This window comes from Trichosurus vulpecula, chromosome 1 (assembly GCF_011100635.1).
Source record: "Trichosurus vulpecula isolate mTriVul1 chromosome 1, mTriVul1.pri, whole genome shotgun sequence".
In the NCBI taxonomy this organism is placed as follows: domain Eukaryota; kingdom Metazoa; phylum Chordata; class Mammalia; order Diprotodontia; family Phalangeridae; genus Trichosurus; species Trichosurus vulpecula.
In genome coordinates, this window is record NC_050573.1 from 396694434 (window position 1) to 396706322 (window position 11889).

The following is an 11889-nucleotide window of genomic DNA, read 5'->3' on the forward strand; positions in this document are numbered from 1 at the left end:
TCTATCTTTTTCCATGAGAATAAGTATACTTTAACATTTGTTTTGCTTAAACCTAGGAAAAACTATATCCACAGCATTTCCACATCCACTAATTTAGTAACTCCATCAAAACAGAAAACAAAGTTAGTCTAGCATGACCTGTTCTTGATAAAGCCATGTTGATTTTCTGTAACTACCACTTCATTTTCCGCTGTTCACTAACCATTTCTTTAATAATCTAGTCTAGAATTTCCCCAGGAATCATAGTCAAGCTCATTGGTCTAGGAGTAGGGAACCTGTGCCCTTCTAGGTCCTTGGGTATAGCCTTTTGACTGAGTCCAAGTTTTACAGAACAAATCCTTATATGAAGGGGATTTGTTCTGTGCAGTTTGGATTCAGTCAAAGGGCCACACTTGAGGACCTAGAGGGCCACATGTGGCCTCAAAGCCACAGGTTCCCCACCCCTGGTCTAGACAGTTTACAGATTTTGATTATTCTCTTTAAAAAATTTTGCGATATTCCTTTGGTTTCCTCTCCTGTTCTCCATGATTAATTATTTTATGTCACTGATGGTGGCAACTGCTACATCAGCAAAAACATGCAGGAATTTTTTCAGTACCTGAGGATGTGACATAGCTTAATACATTGGCTTAAATGACAAAAATAGAGGACATGAATGAGCAAAATACATCAAGGATTGTTTTTAATTACCATGTAATGTTCATCAAAAATAGGTGTGACAAATAGAATAAAATTTTTACTCTCTCATTACGTCCAACTGCCTACTAAAAATTTCCACCTGTATATCCCACAGGCATCTCAAAATCAACATATTCAAAACAGAATTCATGTTTCCTCATATGCCTATCCCCTCTAAATTCCCTGTTTCTGTTGAGGGTATTACTTTTCTTCTAGTTATCCAGAATAGCAACCTATCTGTCCCCTGGGCCTGGAATGATTTTCCCTCTTCACTCTCTACTCTTAGAACCCAACTCCTTGGTCCAATCAAGGCTTAGCTCACATGGCACATCTTTTAAGAGACTTTTCTTAATTCTCCTAGTTGTCACTGATCAACTTCCCCCCTAACCATATCATTGTATGTCTATTTTGCAATAAATTCTGTATTAACTATATTTGTAATCATATTTTCTCTCTCCTCCTCCCAAAACAAAGCTATACCTATACTGGAGCTTGCAAAAAGTGTTGAAGCTTAAAACTGCAGTAAGATTTTTGGGACCCCCTGTATTTTTACTTTGCAAAGTTCAAGATCCTTCAGGATAATAGCATAAGTGGCCTATGTTTCTACGTAAGATATGTGAATACTCAGCTTTGAAAGTTTATATTTAAATCCTTTACGCAACTCTTAAGGAACATATGAACAGGTTACATTTTTCCCATGACTTGATTTTGTTGGATAAGAGGTGAATGTATAAACATCTACTATTTTCATAGCCTCATAATCACTATTAATGAAAAGTATGGCATTAACATCAGGGAAGGTCATTGAATGTATTAACTGTGATTTGCACAAGTCTTTTCTTAAGGCCAATTATTTAAGTCTTCCTGTCTTGTTTCTAAGGTATCGCCAAGGAAATATTTAGTCAAGTTTCCTGATATAAAAACGCATTTCCTTAACTGTGTAATTTAAAAATACTTGTGAAGTACAAGCAATTTTCATTTTATGTAAGATCAGCATATTTAGAGCTAAAAAGGATCTTTTAAGGTCCTCTAATCCAATCCCTATTATTTTACACGTCAAGTAAACTGAGGTCTGGAGAAATTAACTTACTTGCCCAAGGTCTCATACACAGACACAAGTGGCAGAGCTGAGATCTGAACCTAGTTTTTTTTAATCTAAATTTAGCACACTTTCCTTTGCACCTTATAGTTTGCCTTATTGTGGGATTACAAAGGCAAGCTGTCTTAACTATTTTTTGACAATCTGAACAAACATAAGTACAATGTAAGGTATTGTTTTCGTGAAATATTCATGAATTTAATATGTGAAATGGCTGGTAAATTTTTCACATCTTTTTAATTCTTCAGGGTCATAGAAATAATATTCCATAAGGTTCTCTACAGAATTAGCTTAAAATCTTAGGAGAAAGTTATATGCTGTAAGCATACCCAAATATAAATAATGGCTAAGTACATCCTAAATGAAATTTCTTCCCATATTGCATATTTCCAGTTCAAAACTTTTTTTCCACTCACACACAATCATGTGGATCAATTTACAATTAAAATTCCAATGGAATTAGCACTTGATGAAATAAGGCACTAGAAAAATGGCCTTTTTCTTTATATAAGCCAGTAAAAGAGTCATGCCCTCCTCTTTTAGAACATTTAGTACTTGGTAGTTTGAGTTATGACACAGATTTTGATCTGCGACCTTTTTTGTACTTAAGAACACGGGAAGTTCCAAATTTCTCCTGAAAATTTCCATCCAACAGCAACATCACAGTACTCAATAGTTACAGCAAATGCAACTCTGGTGGTTTTTAAACAATGACGACACAAAAGATTGAACTTGTTATAGTGTAACATGTTCAAGTTGTTGGGTTTTTAAAAATTTCTTTCCACTCCTCAGATTGAAGTTAGGTGAAGAGGCTAACACAATGTCATAGGCATTAGAGTGTTTGACAAATATTTACATTTTATTTTATTAGTCCTTTTTTAAAATGAATCTTTGTAGAACTTTCCTAGTGAGGAAGTTCTTCTAACGAAGCAAACAACTTCCAATCTTAGAGATCTGCTCAGCATTATATAGCCAATATGTATCACATTACAACTCAAGTCATCTTGACTTCCAGGTCAACTCTCCAAGGTACGTGTACACCATACTGCCTCTCTAAATATTTATATTTTAAACATTCATATTTTAGCTTATCTGAAAAAGTTTAATGAAAAAACTGCCTTGTCATTTTTGTAGCTAATAATCAAATGGAATTTTAAAAATATTTTAAATACAAGTTGTAAGAGTCTTTAAAACAGTTTTAAGATTAATCCAAAGGTAAAGAAGGAAATCAGCCCTAGGTTTTTGCTGGTCTTTGATAAGATAAAAAGTACAAAAAGGTTAGGTAACTTTAGAAATCAATATTTGTTTTTCTTGCAGGAGAGTTCCCAATATCAATGAAACCACAGGTTGAATCCCTATCCCTTAGTGATTTTACACTAAGGCCTACTCATTTATTTTCTGAGGCAGATGCCAAAATTCCCTTATTTGTTGGTGCTGAAACCTTAAAATTATCTTTCTAAAATAACAGACAACGCTAGAAGCATCTCAATGACTCAGAACTATAATGCTTGCACTATACATATATTCAATAAGATGGTAAGACAATAAGACTAAGGGAGATGCTTATCCTATCTGGAAACTCACTTGCTATATAATACAGGTGCCTTATAGGTTTAGTGGGCCCTGACACTTCTGTGTATGTGTACTTCTCAGGATAACAACTCCATTGGTTTCAGGTAAATTGATGCCTAAATGGCTCCAGTTGGTGGGGAACCTAACACAGTCTTGCTATCCTTTATTCCTGAGGGTTAAGCTGGCCACCAAAGTAGCTTCCAAAGAGGGGAAAAAATGCCCCAGGGAAAACAACAGATTCCCACCCCCACCCCCCACCACAAGAGGATGGCAAGGCAAGGGGAAGTTGGGGAGAGGGTGAAAGCAGAGAGGCAGGTACTGTTTTAAGGGAAATGCAACACTATTCTCCCATTCTTTACAGAGGGCTAGTGGGTGATCTGGCTCATCGACCAAGGTGCCTTAGCCCAAAGTCCTTTCTACTTGAAGAAGAGGGGATGGAGAGGTGAAAAGAGAAGAAAAGGAGAGGAGGGGATGGAGAAGAAATAAAGGGGGAAAAGAGAAGGGGCAAAGGAAGGGATCAAGAGGAAGAGAAAGGAGAGAAGAGGATGGAAAGAAGGAAGTGAAGGAGAAGAAATGAAGATGAGAAGAGGGGAAAAGAGGAGAAGAGAAAGAGATAAAGAGGAGGATGTGGAAGAGATGGGAAAAGAAGGGATGAAGAAGAGAAGAGGGGAGAGGAACAAGAGGAAAATGGAGAAGAGTGGGATGAAGAGGAGAAAGTAGAGGGGATAGAGGAAGGAATGAAGAGAGGAGAAAGAAGGAGCAGAGGAAAAGAAGCGAGGATGGAGAGGAGGAAGTGAAGGGGATGGAGCAAAGGGTGAAGAGAAGGAAAGGAAGAGAGGAGGAGGAGCAGAGAAGAAGTGAAGGGGAGAAGAGAAGGGAGAGGAGAAGCAGAGGAGAGGATGCAGAGGAAGAAATGAAGAAGAGGGTATGGAGAAGAAGGGAAGGGGAGAAGAGAGGAGAAAGGAGGGGTAAAGAGAAAAGAGGGGAGGCAAGGATGGAGAGGAGGAAGTGGATACGGGGCAAAAGGTGAAGAGAGGGAAAGGGAGAGAAGAGGAGCTGAGGAAGGGGTGAAGGGGAGCAGAAGAGATGGAGAGAAGGAGCAAAGGAGAGCATGCAGAGGAAGGGGTGAAGAGAAAGAATCGAGGGAAGGAGGGAATGGAGAGAAGAAAGTGGAGGGGATGGAGAGGAAGGGGTGAAGGGGAGACGGAGAGAAAGAGCAAAGGACAGCATGCAGAGGAAGGGGTGAAGAGAAAGAAGAGAGGTGAGGAGCGGATGGAGTGGAAAGGAGGAAGAAGAGAAGGGAGGGAAGGAGGGGATGGAGAGGAAGGGAGGAAGAGGAGGAGCAGAGGAAGGGGTGCAGAAGGGATGGAGAGAGGGAGGTGGAGAGGGGAGGAGGAGGGGCGGAGGAAGAGGAGGAGAGAGGGGAGGAGGCTGGGAGGGGAGGCGGGGGAGGAGACTGGCGGCAGGAGGGGTCTGCCTGCGCTTCCTCCCGGCCGGCCGCCGCTCGCCGGCTCCGCTCCGGCCCAGGCCTCGGGAGGCCATCTTAGTTTGTGGGCCTGCAGCGGCAGCTCCGTCCTCCGCCTCCTCGGGGGCCTCTGTCGCCCCGGGGTCTCCCCAGCCCGCGGCGGGCGGGGGGGCGGCGGACGGAGGCCTGGGCCAGCGGTCGCTCTCCCTCCTCCTCCTCCTCGGCCGTTCGGGGCGCGGGGGTCAGGGGAGGGAAGGCTCGGGCAGGGGCGCAGCACGACGAGGGGGCCGTTACCTATACTGGGCCGCAGCCGCCGCCGCCGCCGCCCCGCTGTGGGTGAATCCAAAGTAGTTGCCGGTCGCCATTTTGGCATCTTCCCCCAGCCGGCTGGGCACTGCGGCGGGCGCCGCCGAGAGTCGGGTCCCATGGCGGGAGGAGGGAGACACAGAGGAGCGCAGCCACCGGGCAAGGGACGGTGGAGGGGAGGGAGGAGGGAGCGGGGAGGAGGGGGAGAGAGAGAGAGAGAGAGAGACACGCTCGGTGAGAAGCCGCCTTCGCCGCGGGGCCCAGGCCGCCGCCGCAGCCGCCGCCTCCTCCCTCCTCCCGCCTCACACACACCCCGAGGCCTCCTCCCCTCCCCGCCTCCCCACCCCCCCTCACCTCGCCATCCCCGTCAGGAGGGCTAGGGGCTACAGGGGCTCACGGTGGGGGTAAATTATACTCACCATAGGTGAAGGAAACTACAGGGCATATGGGAATCATGGGCTCGGGCTGCTGCTGCTGAACTCTGAACTCTCACCCGCTGCCTCCCCTCCTCTGCCCGGCTCCTCCTCGGCGGAGAACAGACCCGCCGCCGCTGCTCTCGCTGCGCAGGCGCCACCGGTCCCGGGCACCCTGGGAGATGTAGTCCGCTGTGTCTCCTCTCTCTGTCTCTTCCTCTCTCCTCCTCTTCCTCCTCCTTTACTCCCTCTGCTCTTCTCTCCTCCCTTACTCCCCCTGCTCTTCTCTCCTCCTCCTCGTCCCTCCTCCTCCTCTTCCTCCTCCTTCTCCTCCTCTTCCTTCCTCCTCTACCCTCCTCCCCTTACTCCCCCTCCTAAATCCTCCTCCTTACTCCTCCTCCCCCTTACTCCCTCTTCTCTTCTATATGCTCCCTCCTCCTCCCTTCTTCCTCCCTCCTCCTCCTCTCTTCTCCTGCTCTTGAAGTATCCCTCACTTATTTTCGCTTTCGTCTTATTTTCTTTCACTCCTCTCTCTTCCCTTCCGCTCCTCTTCACCGCATCTCTTTCATGTCGGTTCCGTTTCAGCGGGGCTTTAACTGGGGGATTAGGAACTGGAATGGTTTTCTAACCCCTTTCCAGAAACTGGAGGGAGAGAAGAGTGGGAGAAGTGGTGTGAAACCAAAGCCCTTCCAAAAATAACTGAAATGCTGTTCTGCCTTGGCCCCCCCCCCCCGATAAACCGTGACACACACACACACACCCCTGCCGCCCCCTGCAATCACTCACATTCTTGGACCCCCGTACACGTCTCTTACTCTTCTTTGCTTACCATTTTAGCATTTCCACAGTCTTACTCGTTTACTTCTCTTCTTTTTTCCTGGTTGTCTCTCCTTTCCTGGCTGCCTGTCTTTTAACACCCTTTCATTTCTTCTTTTCTTCTCCCTCCTTACCTCCTCCGGCTCTTCCTCTTTAACCTTCTTTTCTCTTCCCTCTCTTCTGTCCTAACCGCTTCTTGAGATGGTTAAAGAGAGTTGGTTGTGTGAAGCAAACTTTACCCATGATATTAATGGCTTCATTTGTAAATAAAACAGTACGAGATCTTCACGTACTCATGCCAGCCCAGGAACACTGTCCCAGTTGCTTTTTTTTTTAAACCAACTCTCATGACCCTGAAAAGAAAGAAATCTGAAAGTCTGTAAGATCCCACTCAATATATCCTCCAAAGATAATTCTTCTGTTTTCAGAAGGGTAACATGTAGAAAGTTAATTCCTCTTAGAGAATGAATAGCATTGTATTTAAGATTATTAATGTTGCCCAAAGAAAAGGTCATCAGAGTTTCAGTGAAAGTATGTTGTTCTTTTGTTGCTGTAAATAGAATGACTCCCACAACAGGATATTACAATTGTACTTTTTTTAAAAGAAAATTTTGATGAGCCAGGAATTTCGATGAGCTATCTGGTTTCAAAGCACAGACTAGCTATTTGGGGGTCGATGTTGCAAATAGTTACAAGGATGTTTCAATAAAGAGGAGGAAAAGAACAGTTGTTAATCACCTGCCCAATAAAGAAGCTTGTCTGCACCAATTTTATGCTTGGCTTCCAGTGGGCCTTTGGAGGTTAAAGACTGGGTTAGAAAGGATAACTCACCCCTCATTGAATTTGCAAGTGAATCAGCAAAGAAAAAAGGTGGGTGGGGCTTGTCCACTTAGGTCCCTTCTCAGGGATGTGATAAATACTAAAGACAAACTACAGACTACAAGTACAGACTCTCATAGGTGAGACAGCCCATAGGAAGTGCCTTTGCTTGTCCTTGATTGAATGTTCATTTTAAGAGATCACATTAATATCTACTATTAAGTAACCATGTCCCTTTTTCAGGCCATCCCAAACGATACAAAAAAAAAAAAATCAGCCTATCCTAGAAGAGTTCAGATTCTACCTAGTTTACCCAGATAGATGGAATTGTCTGACACAGCCTAAAAGATCAGTAGAAAGAGATTTTAAGGGTGGAATGAAGGCAGTCCATTACCATTGCTTCTGTTATGCAACATGGCATAAGAATGTAATGGGGAGGGGATTGTGGTTAATCAAACATTCTAGTTAATTAGTGATAACCAAACCAAAATCCTCAGTGATCCTACTCTGACTCCCTGTGGCATGGATTTGTCAGTGGGTTGCAGTTACAACAACTTCAACTTGACCCACTTAATTAAGCTGTTGACTGAAAAATGAATGAATGAAAATCACTTATTAAGTACATGGAGTATCATATGTATGTATGTACATAGAATATCTATAATGTAGATAGAAAGTAATTCCTGAGGAGGGACATTAGCTAGCAAGGGGAGTGGGAGATTAGGTTAGGTGGTAGTCAGGCTGAGCTTTGAAGGAAGCTAGGGATTCTATGAGGCAGAGATTGGGGGCAGGGGGAGAAGGGGGAATAGTGTATGCCCAGGAATGGAGTCAGATGCAGAAGATGGAATGTTGAGGAACAGCAAGTGGGGCAGTTTGGTTGGAACATAAATTGCATGATATAGAATTGTAGGAAAGAACTATGCTGTAAAGGATTTTAAGACAAACGGGAGTTTATATTTTACCCTAGAGGCACGAGGATCCCCACTTCTTGAGCAGAGAAGTAATGTGGTCAGATATGTTTTAAAGGTATTAATTTAGCAGCTGTGTGGAGAATGGATTGGAGGAGCAAAGAAAATGGAAGTAGGGAGACTAAGAGGCTCTTTCCATTGTCTAGGTGGGAAGTGATGAAGGCCACGACTCTGAGTGGAGAGGACTCACAAGTGAAATATATTATGGAGGCAGATGCCAGGAGACTTGGCAACTGATTAAATATGAAAGATGAAGGTGAGGGGAGAGTCAGGGATGATCTGAGATAATAAACCTGAGTGACTAGAAGAGAAGTGAAATGTAACCACAAAAATAACTTGTTCAATGATTATCAAACAAGACACATAACTTGATTATATTTGCTTTATGACTGCAAATCATGGGCCACCCTTGGAAGAATCAATGCTAGCCACAAGAGTTCACTGATATTTTAGAGAATATCACAAACATGACTAAATTGAGCAAAAATGAACTAAACTTAATGGGATAGCCTAAATGACTAAACTCAAGAGGCATTCCTAAAGTTCTTTAGATTCTCCTGTCCATGTATGACATTGTTATGACTGTAATAGACATATTACAAGGTCCTCTCAATCAGATCCATGTCCCTCAAAAAACAAAAAGGCCCAGAGAGCAGAAGATGGGACAAACCTTCCTCTTTTAAAAACAAACAAATGAACGAACAAACATTTTTTTTGAGGCAATCAGGATTAAGTAACTTGCCCAGGGTCACATAGTAAGTGTTTGAGGCTGGATTTGAACTCAGGATCTTCTGACTCGCAGGCCAGTGCTCTATCCAAACCTTCCTTTTGAAAAAACAGTGGAAAACTATCACTGTGGAATGATCCATACAGTACCACAGTTACTGTCACGGTAAAAATTTTTCCTTATATGTTTTTCTTTCTTACAGAAGGGGACTCAGAGTATGTGTGTGTGGTGGAATATAAACATACATGACTGAAGAAGAAAAACAAAAGGCAACAATAAGACATTTTTAAAAGAATTGTTCTAATGATACATATGGGATTGTTAGAAGTGGCTGAGAAAAATGCATCTTATCCAAATTGTGACATGCAATTAGTTGAACAACCCATTGAATTAATCTATCAGCACATTTATTTAGGATGGGTAATGCAAATAAATAATACACATTGGATCTAGAATTTATTAGGAGAAGAGAGGGCTACATTAAATGTGGGAAACTATGAGATCCTTTCAATGATGCTAAATTTCTTCTCTCCACACAAGCTCATCTTTTTATACCAGTATTTTTTTTTCTAGTTATGATATATGACTACAAATCATGGGACATCATATTCTCGGAACAATAAGAATTGCAGATGACCTGAAGGGCAGTGGAAAGATATCTGCTAGGTGGAAGGAGGTTGTAATATATTAATAGCAATTACTCACATGGGAAAAATGGTAGTCAAAAAAGCCAATGTAATCAGGTTGCATTCATAGGAAGTATAGTGTCTACAAGGAGGAAGATAATAGTCCTGCTGTATTTTGTCTTTGTTGGAACATATCTAGAGAATGAAATTTACTTCTGGATATAACATTTTAGACAGACTATTGATAATGTGGCATATGTCCAAAGGACAGAGACCAGGATGGTAAGGGCTTTTGAGATTATACCATGCAAGAATTGATTGAAGGGTCTGAAAGACTTGGGTAGTGGGGAAAGTTCATGATAGTCACCTTTAAGTATCTGAAGGGCTTTCATGTGGAAGAGGAATCAGGCTTGTTCTATCTCAGTAGGAAGTAGGAACAAGATTTCATTTCAACATAAGGGGAAAAAATCCTCACAATTAGAACTATCCCAAATTGGAATGACCTGCCTCAGGAGGTTGTGGGTTCCCCAATGTTGGTAGTCTTCAAATGGAACTTGGATAACCACTTGTCATGAATTTTAAAGACAATTCTTGACTAGATAACCCCTCAGATTTCTTACAACTTTGAGAGTTGAGATGGTATGATTATGACAGACAGAATGAGAGCAAATGCTAGAGAGAGATTCTTGCTCTGAAAGACTTTACAATCTAATAGATATATATACAAACAAATATGAATGAGAATACAAGCATATAAGATCAGGACAAAATACCATGGTATCAGAGAGAATTGAATGAGAATAGAAAGGAATATACCTTTTTATCAGAGGTACATGGTATTTTTACAAAAATTGACCATATATTAGGGCATAAAAACTTTATAGTTGAATGTAGAAAAGCAGAAATATTAAATTCATCCTTTTCAGATCATAATACAATAAAATTATATTTAATAAGTGATCATGGAAGCACAGATTAAAAATTAGAGGCTAAATAATTTAATCTCAAAGAATGAGTGGGTTAAAGAACAATTCATAGAAACAATAAATTATTTTATTAAAGAGAGTGATAATAATGAGACAACATAACAAAACCTATGGGATGCAGCAAAAGCAGTAATCAGAGAAAACTTTATGTATCTAAATGCTCACATCAATAAAAAATAAAATAGAAAGAGCAGATTAATGAATTGGATATATAATTTAAAAAAACTAGAAATAGAACAAATTAAAAATCCCCAATTAAGCACCAAATTGGAAGTCCTAAAAATTAAAGGTGAGATTAATAAAATCAAATATAAGAAAGCTATTGAATTAACAAATAAAACTAAGAGTTGGTTTTACGTGAAAATCAATAAAATAGACAAACCATTGGTTAATGAAAAAGAAAGGGAAGGAAACCAAATCACTAGTATCAAAAATGAAAAGGGTGAATATACCACTAATAAAGATGAAACCAAAGCAATTATTAGGAGTTATTTTGCCCAATTATATGCCAATACATTTGATTGAAGTGAAATGGAAGAATACTTACAAAAATATAAACTGCCTAGTTTAACAGAAGAGGAAATAGAATATCTAAATAAACCTATTTTAGAAAAAGAAATTGAACAGGCCAGAAATTAGTTTCCCAAGGAAAAAAAAAGCATCAGGACCAGATGGATTTACAAGTGAATTCTACCAAACATTTAAAGATCTACTAATTCTGGTGTTAAATAAATTATTTGGAATAATAAACCAAGAAAGGATAAGCTTCTACAGGAAACAATATCAAGGGCCTAAGTATCAGGCTGGTCTTCAAAAGGAGAAGGGCCATGTCTTTCCCCAAGGCTGGAGCAAGGGAAGAGATGGTGGATGATAACATATGATATGGTATACCATACAAGACAATATGATAACATAACATAGCATGACACAACACAACACAACATAACATAACATCGCATAACATCACATAACAAGCGCAACACAATGTAATATAAGGTGACGTAATACAATACAATATAATGTAATAGCTGGTATATAGTGCCTACGATGTACTAGACATTGTGCTAATTACTTTAAAATATTATCTCTTTGGATCCTCACAACAACCCTGGGAGGTAGGTGCCATGATCATCTCCATTTTACAGTTGAGGAAATTGTGAGGTTAGTGAGTTTCTGAGACCACATTTGAACTCCAGTCTTTCTGGTTCCTGTCCCTATGCTTTATCCACTGAGACACTTAGCTATCTCATACAATAATTATAAATAGCTGATTTTATATAGTATCTAAAGGTTAATCAAGCTTTGTACATATGTTATGACATTGCATGATGTATGAATGTTTGACAATGTAATATAAAGGGATGTTTGAGGTATGGAGTGGGAGAGATGAAGGAACTAATGAAAAATGGCCACA

At 41.0% G+C, this 11889-nt stretch overlaps 1 protein-coding gene across 2 annotated transcripts in view; it reads right to left on the reverse strand.

Moving 5' to 3' along the window:
* ZFR (zinc finger RNA binding protein) overlaps positions 1-5747 on the reverse strand; it is a 76886-nt gene extending 71139 nt beyond the window's left edge. The window contains exons 1-2 of one of the 2 annotated variants that reach the window (XM_036757939.1): positions 5540-5747; positions 5109-5208 (exon numbers count right to left, since the gene is read on the reverse strand). In XM_036757939.1, the coding sequence (XP_036613834.1) occupies positions 5109-5208; positions 5540-5576 (137 nt within the window). In that variant the 5' untranslated portion in view covers positions 5577-5747. The remainder of the gene's footprint in view (positions 1-5108; positions 5209-5539) is intronic. The other variant, XM_036757948.1, reaches the window with a different exon arrangement.
* Positions 5748-11889: the final 6142 nt, after the last annotated feature.